Consider the following 18,714-nt stretch of genomic DNA (forward strand, 5'->3'; position numbering starts at 1 on the left):
ATAATTTCTCCCATACCCCAGAGATTACGTTATAGCGAGGTCTGACCTGTATAAAGTACCGCCAGAATTCCTCGTCTCACGGTAGCGCGGCTACGAAATAATCATTCTAAGTGAAGTACCGTGCTGCGTGACTTTGCCATCCAACCTCTGGAAATATTGGCACCAACTGATGTGAGGGTTTTTCTTCTTTTTTCTTCTCTGTGTGGTGTCGTGTCGGTGTAGGTGCCGCTAGCCACTCGTTCAACCTGACATATTCAGTACGCAATAAGAAACTGGGCAAGGTCACCGTCTTCAAGACACATGCCCTCTAGGTGAACCCTGCTTGCTAGCACTCAACTACTGTATACATGTACATGGAGCATTTCCGATGCTCAATTTAGTTCTGTTGCACAACACAACATTCACTTTTCAACTTCAGGCAGTGGCAACACATGAGAAGAAGAGTATGAAGGAAAGCTGAGAAAATAGCGTTGCACACACCAGTGAGTATTCGACTGTAATATGATAAACTGCAAATACTGCTCTTGTGTAATGATGCTATGGATATAAGCCACAGCGACCGCATTGAAGGAATGGGCTAAACAGGAATTAAAAAAAAGTCTGTTTACAAGGGGAAATAATGTAATAAGAAAAAATTGAATAAATACAACCTAAACGTCGAAACCACTCGTGCCCGCAATGCTGTATCTCTTTGAGCCACGTTCATCTTCATACATACCTAGGGTAGGTATAGTCCTGTTTAGTCCTGTCTAGTCCTGTTCATAGGCAGAAAAGCACACAACCAGCAAATTATCTACTCCTTTCTTACACCTTGCGTTCTGTTACTTCAAGGATAACCCCACCTCTAACTTCTGCTTCCCTTATTTGAGGATATATGTAGCATTGAGAGAGGACGTAACCTACTTTGTATACTAGTACCGGCGGTAATAATAATTATGCATATTTCTTTAGTACACTAATAATATTATTACTAGTACTGTCACTTGTTAGGTAGGTCATCAACAACTCGTAAATTATGTCCATTGTGTGTCTATTTTACTGTGTTAAAACTGCCTCTTATACTATCTGCACGCTTGGGTTTCTTCATACTTGCACCTTACACACTAGGCCGATTTTACGGCTGATGCTCTGACATGAAATCAGCCGACTGTGTCGGAGGCGTTGGACTAGCTGTTCACACGCAACAGTGTGCTAGCCTATTTTGCTTGTACTGGTTGAAGTAGGCCCGTCTGTTTAAACACGTACACGTGGTACACAGCCGTGCTAGACACTAGTAGACGCCAGACAGTGGAGATGCGATAGCTTTTACACAAGCAAGAGGGCCATCAGTGATTGGTTGGAGGCCCGCTCCACCACGTGCAAACACTAAAAATCGGCCAACTTTTCGGCCAAATACCGATCAGTCGATACTTGGCCGAAAACTCGAACGAAAAGAAACTCGTCGCAGATTTGTCGGAAACGTGTACGACAACACCTCCTATACCAGACGATTTTTCGCGCCAATCTCGACTATTGTCGTACAACTCCACGCTAGCCGAACAATCGGCCTAGTGTGGATCAGAAATTACTGTTGCTTGCCTAGCAATATCAGAAATGAAAATTTCCCCTAGCGCAGTTGCTGCTTATCATACCGGTATAAAGATACAGATCTAAACATGGTTAGCATTTTACCGTTCACGCTAAATCCAAAGGGGTGCTCGTACCCAACACCCGAAATACCGTTGGTTGGTATCTTTCGACGATGGGAGAACGAAACAGTAAGACGTCATTAAAAAAAAACCGGTACGGTTGAAGTTAGCGTGAACGGTAAAATGCTAACCTTGTCTATTATTATCAAGGAAGTGCAACTCTGTAGCTACTAGCTATGCTGGATACATCGTCGTACCGTAGGCGTAGGGTCAGGGTCAAATCACTGTATCACGAAGGTCATAACTGAATTCTCGCATGTATCTTTCAATTTTTGTATGGCAAGCAGCAATGTGCAAAAGAAATGAAATACCTTGGTGATACAGTGAAATGATGAGGCAGACCAGTGTGAGAGCTGTATTATTGGTAGCGCCTAGTGTAGTAGTTACACACGGTGCAGCTGTACAGTATGAGCTAAACAAACGACTTCAGAAGAGTGAGCTCTTGCTACGAGAGCTGCACTCTATGATTACGTACATGTACGCGTGATTTAAAAGTGATATGTTGATTGGTCAGTGTACCTACGTAGCTACGGCAGACGCATAACCCTTGAAACAACAACACGACTTCTCCATGAGCCAACTTCTATGCAGCACAAATGCACCATGCCTGGCGTATGTACTATTAATTTTGATGTTGGTCTGTGTTTTAGTGTTTTTACAACACCGACATTAACTTGAGGACCACAATAAGTGACTAATGACTGCAGTCATCACCAAAGACGTGTATCCGGAAACGAGTGCACAAAGGCAGTGTATATCATTGGATATCAATAGAAAGAGTATTCCTGACAAGAAAATCGATTCTGGAAAGCCTTGGCAACGTGTGGTGATGACTGCAGCATTTATACTGGTATTATTGTTATTTTGCGTAAATAAAGATGTTACGAGTTATGACTTAAGCTGTGTTCACAACTGGCGCGTGGACGCGGTACGCTTGCGGTTCATGCGCCCCCAAACGCGCGCTCAGCCTTTCACAAAAAACAGCAATCCGAGCCGTATTTAGCGCGTGCGACACCTTCAAGTACTAATTTTTTGACCCCGCCAGTCAAAGTGACTGGCATGTACGCTGATACGCGCCTGATACGTGCTGAAAATTCCAACATGTTGGAAGTTCCATTTCGGCGCGTTTCCGTACGCATGGCGCCCCAAAAGCCAGCAAAAATACGCACAAACGCGTGGTTTCACGCGTACACGCGCCAGTTGTGAACACAGCTTAACTGTCCACCAACGTAACCAGATCATATACAGTCAGCAAGTGCGACAAAATGGCACAAAACTGACAAGGAGTACTGAGACATTCAACGATCTGACACCTAGCTCCAACACTTCCCCGGCGCTTTTTCCATAATTAAATTGGCTCACCCTCTGAGTTCAACTTTGCGTAAATAATTGAGTATGTGTGTGTGTTGCTTAGGCTGGTCGCTGGGACCAGTTCGCTTACCCATTCATCATCATCAACACCTTCCATTTCATCCTGCGGAAGTGGCTCATCGGGTTCGGCCATCTTCGATACCATGGCTGTGAGAAGCTGTATAGGAACACATTGGATAACCCATGACATTTGATTGACACGCACGCAAACACAGTAGAAAAGCAATGCATACTCTTAGTCTTAACACCATCATCTATATACAGTAGAACGAAATGGGACCAAATCAGCCATGGCTAACCATACCTCTTCCTTCTTCTCGTCATCCGTCTTCTCTCGGGGATTGAAGCTTTCATACTTCTTCTTTGTCACCACAATAACCGGTGCTTCACTCACTGCAACAACAACACAAGCAGTGCTGTAGCTACACAACTGTTCACGTTGAATTCAAACATGGATGAATGAATGAATAAATGCATGGCATACATACCACCCGCAGATGTTTAGTGCAATCGCTGGCAGTCATAAACCCGCAGGACAGTAGTCTACAAGAACAAGTGGCCAACGTGAACTGTGCAAATTTAACATCACGTCACTGATTTGATGACGGTAGCTGTAGATCTAGATTACAAATGTACATTGGGTGATCACTGGCCAGACCTGGGGTGCTGTGTTACTGTGCATCACTGATCACTGAAATCAAGGCCTGTATAATAGTAGCATATGGAATGAAATTCCGCTGCAGAAGTACTCAACCCAGCTTGAAACCTGCATGGTTCCATACAAAACTAGAATCAAGTGGGTTCCAAACCAACATAACTATGACCGTGACGAAGCACTTCCAAGCCACATTGCCATCACTACGACAGTGGAGGTGGAAAGATGCATACGCACGTAGGTAGGGGCGTATGTAGCTATATCATGTTTACGCATATTGTACATATTCATTAGCAGGAAGCCAGGGAGCAGATTTCACTGGGTAGCAGTGTACAAAGTACTTACATGGCTTCATTCCAGCTGGTTGGAGATTGATTGTTTTGGCAGAGACATTCTTGCCAGAGAACCACTCTGAAGCAGACAAACTAGACTCCCAAGTTACTCGGCATGGTGGGAAAATGTCATCTTGGAAGTACTCCACCTGACCACAGCAAAAAGCAAAACAAGAGAGAAGAAGAGATTTGATATCTGAAATCCTGCTGCTAGCAGCTCACCAGGTCCAGAGCCCTGCAGACAAAGTGAGACGTGTTTTACTTCAGCATGACATGACACCAAGAGCAAATTAATTAAAAGTTTTAGTCTTTTTAAAAAACACTTACCCTTGTACGTGGAATCTTGAACTTGACTGGTTCCAGTGATCCAGTGTTGGATAGACGCAAGACCGTGGCAATTTCAACATTCTTTACATCACACATGTTTGCTGGCTGGAAGCCAATAGCCTGGTGCAAAAGAAAGCATACAAAAAGGATGAAATTAAAATAGAAGAAATCACATGGAAAGGAGCTATGAAGCAACTATCCACGACTGTAACAAGATATAAGCAGTCAGAAAGTGCGATAACAGGGCACAAAACTGACATGTTACAGACACATTCAACGACCTGAGACCTAGCTCTAACACACGTCCAGTAAAAAGGATGATTGGGTCATTTCAAGTGCGAAACCAGAATTTTTCTTAAAAGTAACTTCAGTCCGAGCCAGATACCTAAAATAAACGCAAGGTCATGCTACCAGTACTACTGTACATGTACTATAGTACTTGTAGGAGACCACACACACAACTACTGACCACAACTACTGACCACAACTACTGACCACAACTACTGACCAATACTGCTACCAAAATGCCAATTTTGGAATTTTGGAATATCGCGAAAGTAATACACCGCCGAAATTTTCTGGTTTTACAGTAGAGCTAGAAAGAAAGTGGTTAGGAAACCATTCCGAATGGTTCAGTTCCGTGCACACGTACAATGTAGCCGTACATGGTGAAACAGCAACAATTTGTGTACATCACATGCAGGTTACATGCATGTCTGCAGAGGTACAATGTAGACACTACTTTTATTTCAATTCTTTTCACATGTGGGGGCAAGTAGTCTACAAATCAAATAGTCTACACAATTATAACCCAGTCTCGTTTGTTGTTGGCTTAGTATACCGCTGTTTTTTGTTTTTTTTAATCTTTCCACAACCACCTGATGCCTGAAGATGGTCAAGAAGACCGAAACGTTCACTGGATGCTGGATTTTTTGTGTGAACTAGGCACTGCATACTGGAGTGCAGGCGAGTTGCCCGCAGGGGATTCATGCATACTGGAGTGCAGGCGAGTTGCCCGCAGGGGATTCAAGTGAACTACTAGTAGTCTTTACTCCCATATTCAGCTTGAAGCTGTTTTGTTGTGCATGTGGAGATCTCCATTCCGAGGTCTTTCTTGTGACGTCATCAGGTTATCAGTAGCAGGGAAGGAAAGAAGAATATGATCCCGAACTACTGCTCCCTTATTGAAGTGTGTGCAGCATACTCAACGATATGTGAGCACCTTGCGCGAGTAACTTATGTGAGAGCACCTCAGGGAGAGCTTTTGTGTCCATCATACAAAACACCAGAAAACTGCACTCCTAAGTGCCACATTGATGCAATGTTGCTGCTGCCGTCACTCACCTGCTGCAAGCCATTGCCTTTGAATAAAGTGGTGGCAAACAAGAACGGCGATTCAGTGAGACTGACTTCCAGAGCACTGACTGAGCTATCACCCTTTATATAAGAGAGTAAATGCAATGAACATAACAAGCATGGACAGAGATACAGTAATATAATAATAACTACCACAAGTCATACACGGCCGCAGGCAGAAGCAGCATCTGCTAGAGAGATGATATGACAGCCTTAGATGACAGCAAACGCAATTCTGTAAATCAACAAGCAGATAATGGAAGTGATCCTACCACCCTGCCACCCTCTACTACAAAAATCTACGTGCTCACCCATGTGCCTACCCATTTATCCTACCACCTTGGAAAGGTAAATACTAGTGATGTAACGAACCATGAATTTTACGAACGAATAATCTAGCGTATACCACTCAAGCGAACCAACGACTATTCTTCTATTCCACAAAAAGTGTACAATGTAGCAAACACACAACACAAGCGTTCAGACTCGAGTCAGAGTCGAGTCTACCATGGTCTACCGCGTGTAGTCTAGTCGTTGTCTGCAACACAGTACAAAGTTTATGCATTCAAGTCGAGAGATCTAGAGTCGCGCGCATGCAGCGCACGGACTTCGCCCACCCGCGAATATTCGAATTTTCGAATCGTCGACCTAGATTTCATCTATTATTCGTTGAGGTCCAAGAGATCGAGAAAATTCGAATAATTGATTATTCGTTACATCACTAGTAAATACTTTTCATATTGTCCCAAGCCAACTCATCTGGGGTTACTTTTTATAACTGGCCGCTAGGGGTGAAACGAGTATCTATTTTGACCAACCGATCACTCGTTCATAATATTCGATCGAGTATCCGATTATTTCGAGTATTTTATCAAAATTCAAAAGCACTAGATTTGCGAGTTCTCGACCAATTCGGAAGAAATTATCTGTGAACATAGAACAAAAGTCGCCAACGTCTTGTACAGAGTGTAAAGTAACGATTTTCATCAGTACTTTCATATCTCAGAACGTTACTTGCCGTGGTGATCGCATTGTCCAAGTCTTAAAATACTGACTCAAAGCCTTGCATAACGCATGCATACCAGTGGACCAGCCGTACAACAAAAGTTTTTGAAAAATACAATGCCAATACTAAAAAAAAAACAAAAAAAACCCGATCGAGTGCAAAATTTCGAATACTCGCTCGTTTGAAATTTTCGAACGAATACTCGAATATTCGAACTAATCGTTTCACCCCTACTGGCCGCTCACACTCTACACAGAGCTCTCTCTCTCTCTCTCTCTCTCTCTCTCTCTCACACACACACACACACACCATTTGGACCATTTGACGCCCATCGCCGGAGGTGATGATAGCGATGCTACAGCAGGAGCGATAGCAGCTTGTGCTGGGATTGCACCATTCAACACCTTGCAAGGCTGAAGAATTGACCGCAACTATTCAGCCTGGTCTACACCACACAGCTATGAAGGGGCTTTTTCTGGCCAGTGAATCCCTACTTTTTGGTCATTTTTCATTGTTTTTCCTGCACACACATCACACCACATACTCCGGCATGCACTGGCTGTTGGTAACCACCCAGGAGAATGAAAGAAAAGTCAGGAGGAGTCTGAGAAAGAGAAGAAAGACGTGTGGGAATCGAACCCACAACCTATCGATTGGAAATCGCTGCACATACCACTGCACCATATGGGACACACACACACACACACACACACACACACACACACACACACACACACACACACACACACACACACACACACACACACACACCTCAGACCTTAGACATGCCCATCGCGAAAGCGATGATAGCGAACAGCTATGCTAGACATAGCAACTTGTGCTGGGATTACACCATTCAACAGCTTGCAAGGCTGATGAATTGACCGCCACTATTTTCTAGCCTGGTATCCACCACACAGCTGATTGAAGTGGCTTTTTCTGGCCAGTGAATCCCTGTTTTTCTTCTTCTTCTTTTTTAGACACGCACACCACACCACATACTCCGGCATACACTGGCTGTTGGTAACCACCCATACACTGGCTGTTGGTAACCACCCAGGAGAATGAAAGAAGAGCTAGGAGAATGAGAACACACACACACACACACACACACACACACACACACACACACACACACACCTGTGCGGGCACACACATACCTTTCCATAGTAGAAGAGCAACTGTCTATCAGAGTCGTAGTGGATGAAAAGGATGGAAGGAGACACATCGAGCATGATAGTGTTGATTGGTTTGCTGAGGTCTTTGCGTGCATACAGAGAGATAGAGCGTTGGCTAGTCCTGGGATGGAACCAGACAGCCATGGTCCGCGCACCACACATACACACACACACACACGGACATACACACACACAGACATACACACACACACACACACACAGACATACACACACACACACACACACGCACACACGCACGAACACACACACACACACACACACACACACACACACAACCGCATGCACAATACCAATACCATGCAGGTCTGCTACAGGAGAAGCACACTGGTCGTGCACCTGTTGTTTCCCTTTTAAGCAGCGATGGTTGAAAACAAGATCCGCAAGAATAACAATAATGATCATGACATGATGAAAACAACTTACTTGTCAAAGCCAGACACAATCAGGTGTGTGTCGCCCACCCACACTATCCGCCCACCACGACTGCCATTGGGCCCATTGCCAACCTAAAAGCAATAGAAGCCAACAACAGTTACAGCCATGTTCACACTAGCAGTCGCGTCGAACAGATGTGAGTTTCACAATCTCACTAACATGTGACCGATGCATCCACTGCCAAAACCTCAGCACTGTATTTCATGCTGTTCTAAATGTACTTCTTGTTGCGATTTCTCAGACAGTGCTGTTAGCAGTCAGTGTGATTCCATGGCACGGCGGTTGTGAAGAGGAAGATAATATTGAGAGTTTCTTGCGTGATTTTCCGGGGGGGGGGGGGGGGGGGGGACAACGACCTTGAAAGGTTTCCCAAGTTCATCACTGTCAATGCACTAGCCAATGCCAGAAAGGCAAATTAGTTCCGCCGGGCGGGGTCGTCAGCTTGGAAGTACAAATTTTATGATGGACAGGCAAGCTAACCTAGCAGCTACTGTCGGGACTGCAAGGCATGCTTGAGTTGTACACTCTTGCAGTCTTGGGGATTATGTACTCTTGGTAACAATAACAGCATATTCATACGCACAGTAGTACTGTGTGGACCTGTAGTCAGCCATACCTCAATTGGACTGGTCGACGAGCGGGGTTCATAGATGCGAATTTTGCGATCCTTGCAGAGTGTGGCCAGCAGTTTGCCATCAGTGTTCCACGCCATGCCAAACACCTGTTCAGTATGGCCTTCGAGAACAATCTTTTCCGATTCACTGCCAACATCCCAGACTTTGACAGCCAGGTCAAATGATGCTGTGGTGAGAACTCCAGCAGCAGTTGGATGCGGAAGCAGAATGTTCACCTTCTCATAGTGACCTGACAAAGACAAAAATGGCAGGTACACACACAACATTTTAGTTATCACACACAGAAGCACATGCACGCTCGCAAGCACATGCACGCTTGCACGGACGGACGTGCAGGTGGGTGCACACACACGCGAACGCGCATGCACACGCACACAGACACACGCGCGCCTGCGAGAGAGCATGAAGAAACAGGCATCCTGAGACCAACATACGGAGAAGAAATGGCCCATGCCAGCATTTGATCCAACACGAATCAAATACAGTTCAGGATAATGAACTCACTCACAAGGATCAAGCACACCGTCAGCGGTGAAAGAGAAGGTGCACATGGGATAGAGCCTACACTGATACATATAATGAGAAGGACATGAGAAGGACAGCTGAAACTGACCTCTCAAACTTCCTTCAGTCTGTGTGATAGTGCTGGTCAAACCACCAGCTGGCACTTTGAAAATGTTGACTTTTCCATCTTCACCAGCTGTAGGCAATGATAGTAGACACACAGGAACAACAGTAGCAACAGTAGCAAGGTATGACCGTGATTAGACGTGATAAATTGATAACCCAAGTATTACAGAGTGAAACCTCGCTCTCTCTGACAACCAAAAACTAAACTGATCACCTCACCAAACCTGCCACTCTCTCACTGCCAAATTGTCATCTTTTAGCCCTGTATGTAGTGTATTGCCAACCATACTTCCAAGTGCCGCACCCAGTACAGCCATGTGCAGGAGAATCTATTTTTAGAAACACCTTCAAGATGAAAGTTTGCACGGTCCTTCCTTCACTACATAGCTCATCCAAGTAACTGTCCAAATTTCCTTCAATAGGTCACCAATTAGATGTGATATTTCCAAGCTTGAGGGATTGGAAATGGAAAAGTCTGAAAAGCAACAATCTGCTAAACAGCACTAACCAATGAACACACGGCTGTCATCAAACGGGTCAAAACAGAAGTCCTGAATGGCACACCCGTTCTCCAAGTATGGAATGCTTGATGTCTCTGTTGTCTTGCGACGGCCAGGCTTGTCAACCTACATCACACATGCAGGGTTAGAATAATGTCCAATGGCTTGAATTCCAGACCAAACCATGCAGCAAAAATCTCTCTTTTCTATAGGAAAAGCAAGAGTACAGTCAACCCCTAGGCCCTTTAGGTGTTCACTATAGATCACAAAAAAAAGTATGGGTGTAAACTGCCGGCATTCATGTAGCCGGAACTTGTACACGGAATGAGATATTAAAATAGCCAGTAGAGCTGGAGAAAGAAACTAATTGTGCGCAACTCGACCGCATATCACAGGGTCAGCCCACAGCGCATTTTTTTTATGTGACAGTCTTTCGAGGCCGTTTGGCTACCAATGCCATCATGCATAGCCAGACATCAAAAATGCAAAAGAAATATTACTTGTACCCAGAGTACATAACCCCAAAGAGTGTGCAACTGAACCTGTATACAGTGCTGCGACGGCAGAACTAGACATTACGTGACCTGGTTCAACAGGTTACGCTGGCAAACAGTGCAAAGCAGAGAGTCGTAAAATACACCGGGTACTTTACGACTCCCTGGTGCAAAGTGACCACAAAAGAGTTGAACCCAAAGCAGGGTTGCGTACAACCCTGTACGTGTTTGGCATGTGATGTGAAGCTCTGCCGTCGCAGGCCCCATAGCTGGAGTTGCACACTCTTGGGGGTTATGTACTCTTGCTTGCACATCACAAAAGGACAAGACTGGCTATGGTAGTCAAAGTACAACAAACAACAGATGGTAGATCTATGAAGCTGATGAACCAACACCGTATCTATATTTATGACAAGCCCAGAAAGGCATACGTGATCATAATGTATTATAATAACACATGGTACGGAGGGCATTATGGCTGATCTACGCCCTAGTGCATAGCCCGAGGTCGTGCACCGAGGGCTACGCACTAGGGCATACAATCAGCCATAACGCATGACGCCAAGAGTACATAAACCAGAGTGTGCAACTCAGGATGGTTCCAGTGGGAGCGTAATCCGTGCAGTACGTCATTTCTGACGGTATAAGTCTAATGTACGATGAAAAGTTGCGTAACCAGTCGCGGTGTGCAGGTCACCGAGTTTGTGCTGATTTCGGTTTTTTGATATGGACAGCCTGGTGAATTTACTTGTCAGCGGATGTACGGAGCATACACAGTCACATAAAAACACCGAAATCCTACAACAGGACGTGCACGACCGAGGGCTACGCACTAGGGCATACAATCAGCCATAACGCATGACGCCAAGAGTACATAAACCAGAGTGTGCAACTCAGGATGGTTCCAGTGGGAGCGTAATCCGTGCAGTACGTCATTTCTGACGGTATGATAAGTCTAATGTACGATGAAAAGTTGCGTAACCAGTCGCGGTGTGCAGGTCACCGAGTTTGTGCTGATTTCGGTTTTTTGATATGGACAGCCTGGTGAATTTACTTGTCAGCGGATGTACGGCCATAACGCATGACGCCAAGAGTACATAAACCAGAGTGTGCAACTCAGGATGGTTCCAGTGGGAGCGTAATCCGTGCAGTACGTCATTTCTGACGGTATGATAAGTCTAATGTACGATGAAAAGTTGCGTAACCAGTCGCGGTGTGCAGGTCACCGAGTTTGTGCTGATTTCGGTTTTTTGATATGGACAGCCTGGTGAATTTACTTGTCAGCGGATGTACGGAGCATACACAGTCACATAAAAACACCGAAATCCTACAACAGGACGTCGAAAATCATGCAAACTTGGCTGATTTTCGAGCTGTGAAAAACAAAAATTTGAGCTGTACGCAACACTATCACAACAATGCAAAGGCATATTACTGGAACTGCAAGTAAATCTGACACAAAACACTATTATTCCGCGGAGAAAGCTCCTTCCGATCTTGCTCGGCCCTTCATTCATGTGACGCTTGGCTGACCTCATCAGGGTGACGTAGTGCACGAGCTGCGCTGTTTCAGATCTGATGTGCACAGCTGCACACTCTGGTTTATGTACTCTTGACGGCGCACCATGTGTTTAATAGTTCATCCATGCCACGTGCCTAGTTGTAGACGAATAAGGCAAACATGGTCAAGGGAGGAGGAAGGTGTCAGCTGTCACATGAATGAAGGGTCGAGCAAGATCGGAAGGAGCTTTCTCCGTGGAATAATAGTGTTTTGTGTCAGATTTACTTGCAGTTCCAGTAATATACCTTTGAATTGTTGTGATAGTGTTGCCTATTGGGCGGTACGGAAGTTAGCTGATTTGCTGTGGCTTTGGAGTTGCCGTTGAACAAAAACAGCCGTGACGAAGTGGTACTAGTAATTAGACTAGTTTTGGGAGTACATTGTAAGTGTTCTTATCCGGAATAATGATTCTTTTTCACACACAGCTGAGATTTTGTTCCCATCGCTGTCAGTGTACTTGAGGTCCATGTACAGTGTACATGTAGCTAGGTACATTTGAGGTACATGTAATTGTATATTTCGTCGGAGTTCGAGATACAATCTGATCTATTCCAGATAGGTAACTTTGTAATGCATGTTCACCAATCGACTTGTTCGTCTCAATTTAGTAATGCATTGTAATAGACATGTTGTGTGTCATTCTCTTGTCACGTTGTTATAAATGACTTCTCCTATATCGACATTGCTAGTAAAATATAATTGGTTTGGACGGTGCAAGTAGTTTCGTTCTGTGTGGTGTGTGCGAGTGCATGTGGTGTCTTTAGGAATGGTCCCATGTGTTCTATGTGCGCTGGGGTACTGCCAACTACGGACCAGGGCATTGCCCTAAAGGCATGGCCTGGTATATAATTGTCAGTGCACCAGTGTCCGTAGTACGCCTAGGGTCAATCCTAATGGGCATGGGTACACTGTACCCGGGCATTATCGACTGATAATGCCCTGGTACGGTGCTGCTCTGATTGGCCAAATGCTAGCAACGACCTGACAACAGGCACGTGACAGGTATGAAGATGACACAATAAAAAATTCGCCATAGCCCATAGGCGAGTCTGTCATAGCTTTATGTATTCTTATTAGATGCACTAGTAAATGCTCTGTTACAATAACAGAACCTGGAGGTAGATATTACAAGACATAATTTCACGTCAATACATTTCTAAGTAGCGTATGTTACTTGGCTCCTATCCTGCTGACCCAGAAGCTTAACTCCTTTCAGTGGCTACTCAAATCAGGATCTATCCATAATTATCAATCATGCTCTGTAACTGCAACCTCAACGATCACCACTCACCCAACCAGATCCACAGTCAGAACAGTTAAAACAACTGAACGATAACTATTTGAACAGGTGGTATGGAGACCATGCTGAATAGTTGTACAATAGCAGTGAATAAAGTACTAGTTATATGCGTATGGGTGCAGCGAATGGGATTTTCGGTCTTTGACTACTTTGTGGTGGGTCTGATCTACTCAACTCCCACCGCCTGAGGAGCTGAATCTGCGCCTTGATCCTAGAGGGTGGTGGCGTTCCTGCCTTGATCCTAGAGGGTGGTGGCGTTCCTGCCTTGATCCTAGAGGGTGGTGGCGTTCCTGCCTTGATCCTAGAGGGTGGTGGCGTTCCTGCCTTGATCCATAGAGGGTGGTGGCGTTCCTGCGGATGCGGAAAACTCGGCCTCCAGCCGAGTCCCACGCGAACCGTGATTTTTTTTATACGCGTACGCATGTCAAGGACATGGAAACCAAAGTTGTGCCCCAGAACGTTTCGCTCCAGAAAAGGGAAAGGTCAGATTATCATCACAAACAGATACAATACCAACCGCAGCATTAGTGTCAGCATGCTGGTGATTGTGTATTGATGATCAATATTCTCATCAACAGCAGCAGCAGCACTCACCTGTACGACCACTAAATGCCCACCAACTCCAGCCAACGGTACGAGAGCACGGTTGTGACTAACCTATTGTCCAAAGTAACAGATCATAGAAAACATTACAATCACACCTGAGTCATCAAGAAGAGGTAAGGAGGCCATCGGATATTTAGTCATGCCTGTTGGTAAATTGTGATATTTTCAGTCAGGCTACACCCATGCAAAAAGCAAACCGAGTGCTCATTGCAGTGTTGCCACATCATTCTAGCCAAATATCAGTAGCATGAAAAAATAAAATGCATCATCCGGGGGCTTTAGCCCCCAGACCCCCCCCCTATATAGCGACCACATGCGGCACTGATAAGAAAAAAAACATTTCACGGGTTTGCGTGACACTCAGGCTGAGTTTGCCGATTTTTCCCCGAGACGGATGATTTCGCTTAGCGCCTCAGGAGAGAGCTATGGATGTACTCGTGATGCGCAATAGAAGTCAAAAATCTGGACCATGGCTCCTAAACCATGCATAAGGTCAAACTTGAACACTTTCATGGCTGTTGTCGGCAGGAGAAGGTCAATTGTCGGCAGGTCGTGACATGCCTCAAAAATCGGCAGGCTACTGACATGTCGGCAGGTGTGGCAACACAGTCATTGACAAGACTGAAAAAAGCGAATACACATGGCAAGCAGTAGATTAACATTATCCTGCAATATCCACTCCAATTTATATCCGGGGTTCCAATGACGTGCAGACTCGAGAATACGGCTCAAGTTCGGGATTCAGACTCTGTGTGATGCTGTCACACTGTTGCCACAGCAGTGTACGTACAATGTACATACCGATAAGTAGTAATTATAATTTAGAAGTTGTTCTTCCTGCTTGACAACAACTTGTGAATACAATTATTACCTACTTTCTGTACTCACTCACTTCAGCCTTCCTCATGTGCCAAATGGCTAACACAATCCAATCCGTACTTTAAAAACACTACCCTAGTAATGCAATCTAGCACATTGCACATACCGATATTCCATCGGAGTCACCAGGAATGCTGGTACAGACTGGCTTCAGGCCATCGATCCATGTGCTCTTCGGCAATGTTGTGCCCATCCAATGACGAACCTTGGATGACCTGACGCCAGCGAAAGGTTTCAACTGTATAATCTCCAGCTCGTCCTGTGCACAGGACAAGCGAGGCAATCACATCATGGAATAGACAGATTTCATCAGCAACATTTTTCGGAGTCCTTCATTGTTGGGTCGAGAAATTTGAAAACGTCGGCTTTCCAAGACACGCTATGTGGCAAGATGGTATGTCCGGGCATATCCGACCAATTCAAGGAGTGTCAAGACAATATATCAGAACGACCATGATTTCTTATCGCATGGCTTGCACATACATACACACACATGCACGTGAGCGCGCGCGCGCACACACACACACACACACACACACACCCACATGCACATACACACACACACACACACACACACACACACACACACACATGTACACACATAATCGGCAGACCAATTCCGCGAGAGCTAAAGTGGCAGTAACATTACCAACCTCGTTTGAAGGAGAGTGTGCACCAGCACTTGCAGATGCTCCAGCTGATGTGGATGCTCCAGCTGATGTGGATGAAGATGCTGCCCTGGATGACTCCGGTTTCAAGGAAACACGTTCAACCTAAACACATGATTGTCACATGATCAAATATCAATAAGGGCGCGCTTGGTTGGTGCAACCTAGAACAGGATCAACCAGAACAGCGCGTTTGGTTGTTTGGTTCTGGATCGACCAGAACATGTTCTGCTTGCTCCGGCCTCAAGGCCAGAGCAGCCAGCGCAGTTTCATTTTCTCACATTGAAATATGACGGGAATATTAATTTCGTACAAAACGATCATGTGCATACGCTTTGGGTTACAATTTCGGCATGCACTTGTTATACCGTACGAAGTAACTCGCACACATTTTGATGGAAGGAACCAAGTTTGGCCCACTTTTCGTCAAAATGTACTCTGTTTCTAGAGTTTCATTTGGCTGGCATGAGGCTGCTCCATGTGCACCAGCTGTTCGATTCTGTTCTAGATCGTACCAACCAAATGGGCCCTATAAATGGCCTGTTCTGTTCCTAATCAGCACCGTGTTTGCCTTTGTGGTAATGCGGACTGAGCAAATAGGATGTTGCATATTGCATGCACTGATCTGACTGTAGAACGGTCAGCGATGAAAAACAGGTACCGTCAAGCGTGCGATGTGCGATGCGCATGATTTCGGGGTTTGAGCCGGGCCTAGAGCCAAGTTCCCTGGTTCAAGTCCTGGCTGGGAAAGTCAATTTTCCTGTCGATATTGTTCCCTTTTCAACTCAGAATATATAACCAAGAGTGTGCAACTCCTATCTTTAGTTGTGATGGCCATGGTTGAATTATATATTGCAATATTCTTGGCAGAAGTATGGTCAAGTGCGTATTCCTTTCCGTGCTTGTCATATACTGTAAATCCGGAATTGTTTGCGCCCGTTTTAGCTGGTGAATTGCGATGACAGACCATTTTGTGGTTGGAGTCAATTTGATGATTGACTCAAGTCTATAGTTTCACGTTTCGCACCCACTTACTTTCGCGATTTCACACCCATCGTGAAAATCGTGAACATTTCACATTTCAGGATGGCAAAGGCTTCTGTGTTTACAGTAGAAGAAACCGATAGGAGTCAGAGTCTGACTGACGCAGACATTGCCTATTGGCCTGTTGCCATTTTTAGCTCGCACTTGCACAAACCGCTGGTTGAAGTGGCTGTTCTGTTAGCGACAATCTCTCTCTCCCTCCCCCCCCCCCCCCCCCACACACACACCACCACCACCACCACCACTACCACCACCACTACCACCACCACCACCACCACTACCACCACTACCACCACTACCACCACTACCACCACTACCACTACCACCACCACTACCACCACTACCACCACCACTACCACCAGGACCAGGGCAATCCTATACTTACCTTCTCATTGGCTCCGTCAAACCACTCATCTGCTGTCATGGCAGCGCTGGAAGCCAGAGTGTCAGGGTATAGGTCATCAGCAAAGTCCAGATAACTCTGTACAAGAGAGACAATGCAACAAAGTGGAGTGAAGTCCAGATAGCTCTGTACAAGTGACAATGCAACAAAGTGCAATGTAAGGCCCACACTCAAAGTCTCACTACACACATTATGTTAAAATATCAGCAGACATCAAGCAACACATGCCATAGTCTCTAGCCTAAGCTCTCAGAGTACTGTGTGTGTACCCGTACACCGAAAAGAGACACACCATTGGGTGGACATCAACTGATGAGGCACATACTGTAAATTTTTTGGTGGTGTAATATAATATTTTCGGTATTCTCCAAAATCGGTGGTTCGGTGGACGGAAATTTTCGGTCAAACCCGTTTTCCAGGTAAGTGTACTAGTAGTAGTACGACATGTATACAGTATCGGTTGTACCGAAAATTTCGGTGCGTTTTATTTGCGGTAAAAATTGTCGGCACCGAAGTTACCAAAAATGAAACACCACCGAAAATTTCTGCTTTTACAGTACACTGATACACACACAGAAAGCAAGTCAAGCCATAGACATGTCTTTGTCTACCTTGCGAGGAACAAAGTATCCGACTGGCTGTACGGCATTCTGCTGCAACTGCAGCAATCGCGCCACTTCACACGACATAACATTGAGGGCACGCTTGGGCACCAGACAACCGCCCTTTTGTGGCAGAGCAGAGGAATAGCCTTGACCTGAGGGAGAAAATGAAGTAGCAAATAACAGATCACAGCAACACCATCAGAAGCAGCTGTGAACATACAGTGAAGCAAGCAGAATCTTGAGGAGATGGGGGATAAAAGGGACTACATGTAACAGGAAGGGTATCGGTAAAACGAGTGGCTGCAGACTCTCCTACCTTCCGTGAGCTTTGCATTCTTGCTGTCAAACTCCAAAAAGTTGATCGTGCAATCTCCCTGAAAAACAAGACAAATTAGACAAGATGAACTTAGAAGTTGTGACTTCGGCGGTATTAGTCATGAAGCTGGTTGTTCCAACGAGGAACACACGCTTAGACGCAAATTAGAGAAGGTTGCTAAAATAAAATGGTGAATATTAAAGTGAGAAGCTGAGTAAGGAAAGCACGACACATAGCTCATACTACATGGGTAACCACACAGCTAACCGGTATGATAACTCATATCTAACCTTTCCGAGAAGAAGGAGAATTCCAGTGTCAGCATCATAAAAGGGAAGCACGATACTGCACAGCAAGAAAACAACAAGAAGCAAACTCATTGCATTTAAGACGACATTCACCAAAGCCAACATGGTTTTTACAAGTGAGGTGCGCAAAAGCAAGCAGAGTGAAAGGTAGAAGGTTGCACATTCACAACTATCCAACCTTCTTTGACTTGCTACATTGTACCAATTACCAAAAGGCTGGAAATCACAAACACACAGAATTCGCAGCTCACCCAGTTGAAGAACCAAGAGGACAGCGCTGAACAACCTTGTCAAAGTTCCTGATGTCTCTCAAGCAGAGTTCTCGTTCACGACTCTGCAACAGAAAAGAGAGAAAAGCAGCAGAACACATCACTCACTGCTGAGACTACATGTAGT

The 18,714-nt window shown here is 45.2% G+C and overlaps 2 protein-coding genes across 2 annotated transcripts in view; one reads left to right on the forward strand and one right to left on the reverse strand.

Moving 5' to 3' along the window:
- Window positions 1-1,066, forward strand: part of LOC135821286 (N(4)-(Beta-N-acetylglucosaminyl)-L-asparaginase-like) — a 28,770-nt gene extending 27,704 nt beyond the window's left edge. Inside the window, exon 12 of the mRNA XM_065334344.1 lies at window positions 223-1,066. Within this exon, the coding sequence (XP_065190416.1) occupies window positions 223-311 (89 nt within the window). The 3' untranslated portion in view covers window positions 312-1,066. The remainder of the gene's footprint in view (window positions 1-222) is intronic.
- The window catches only part of LOC135821279 (coronin-7-like), a 31,950-nt gene continuing 13,611 nt past the window's right edge, over window positions 376-18,714 (reverse strand). Inside the window, exons 10-28 of the mRNA XM_065334336.1 lie at window positions 18,570-18,652; window positions 18,301-18,355; window positions 18,011-18,068; window positions 17,701-17,846; window positions 17,072-17,167; window positions 15,628-15,747; window positions 15,081-15,233; window positions 14,084-14,146; window positions 10,143-10,260; window positions 9,618-9,704; window positions 8,986-9,233; window positions 8,358-8,440; window positions 7,896-8,034; window positions 5,718-5,810; window positions 4,374-4,493; window positions 4,060-4,195; window positions 3,364-3,452; window positions 3,130-3,216; window positions 376-755 (exon numbers count right to left, since the gene is read on the reverse strand). Of these exons, the coding sequence (XP_065190408.1) occupies window positions 750-755; window positions 3,130-3,216; window positions 3,364-3,452; window positions 4,060-4,195; window positions 4,374-4,493; window positions 5,718-5,810; window positions 7,896-8,034; window positions 8,358-8,440; window positions 8,986-9,233; window positions 9,618-9,704; window positions 10,143-10,260; window positions 14,084-14,146; window positions 15,081-15,233; window positions 15,628-15,747; window positions 17,072-17,167; window positions 17,701-17,846; window positions 18,011-18,068; window positions 18,301-18,355; window positions 18,570-18,652 (1,980 nt within the window). The 3' untranslated portion in view covers window positions 376-749. The remainder of the gene's footprint in view (window positions 756-3,129; window positions 3,217-3,363; window positions 3,453-4,059; window positions 4,196-4,373; window positions 4,494-5,717; window positions 5,811-7,895; window positions 8,035-8,357; window positions 8,441-8,985; window positions 9,234-9,617; window positions 9,705-10,142; window positions 10,261-14,083; window positions 14,147-15,080; window positions 15,234-15,627; window positions 15,748-17,071; window positions 17,168-17,700; window positions 17,847-18,010; window positions 18,069-18,300; window positions 18,356-18,569; window positions 18,653-18,714) is intronic.

This window comes from Sycon ciliatum, chromosome 1, assembly GCF_964019385.1.
Source record: "Sycon ciliatum chromosome 1, ocSycCili1.1, whole genome shotgun sequence".
Lineage (NCBI taxonomy): Eukaryota > Metazoa > Porifera > Calcarea > Leucosolenida > Sycettidae > Sycon > Sycon ciliatum.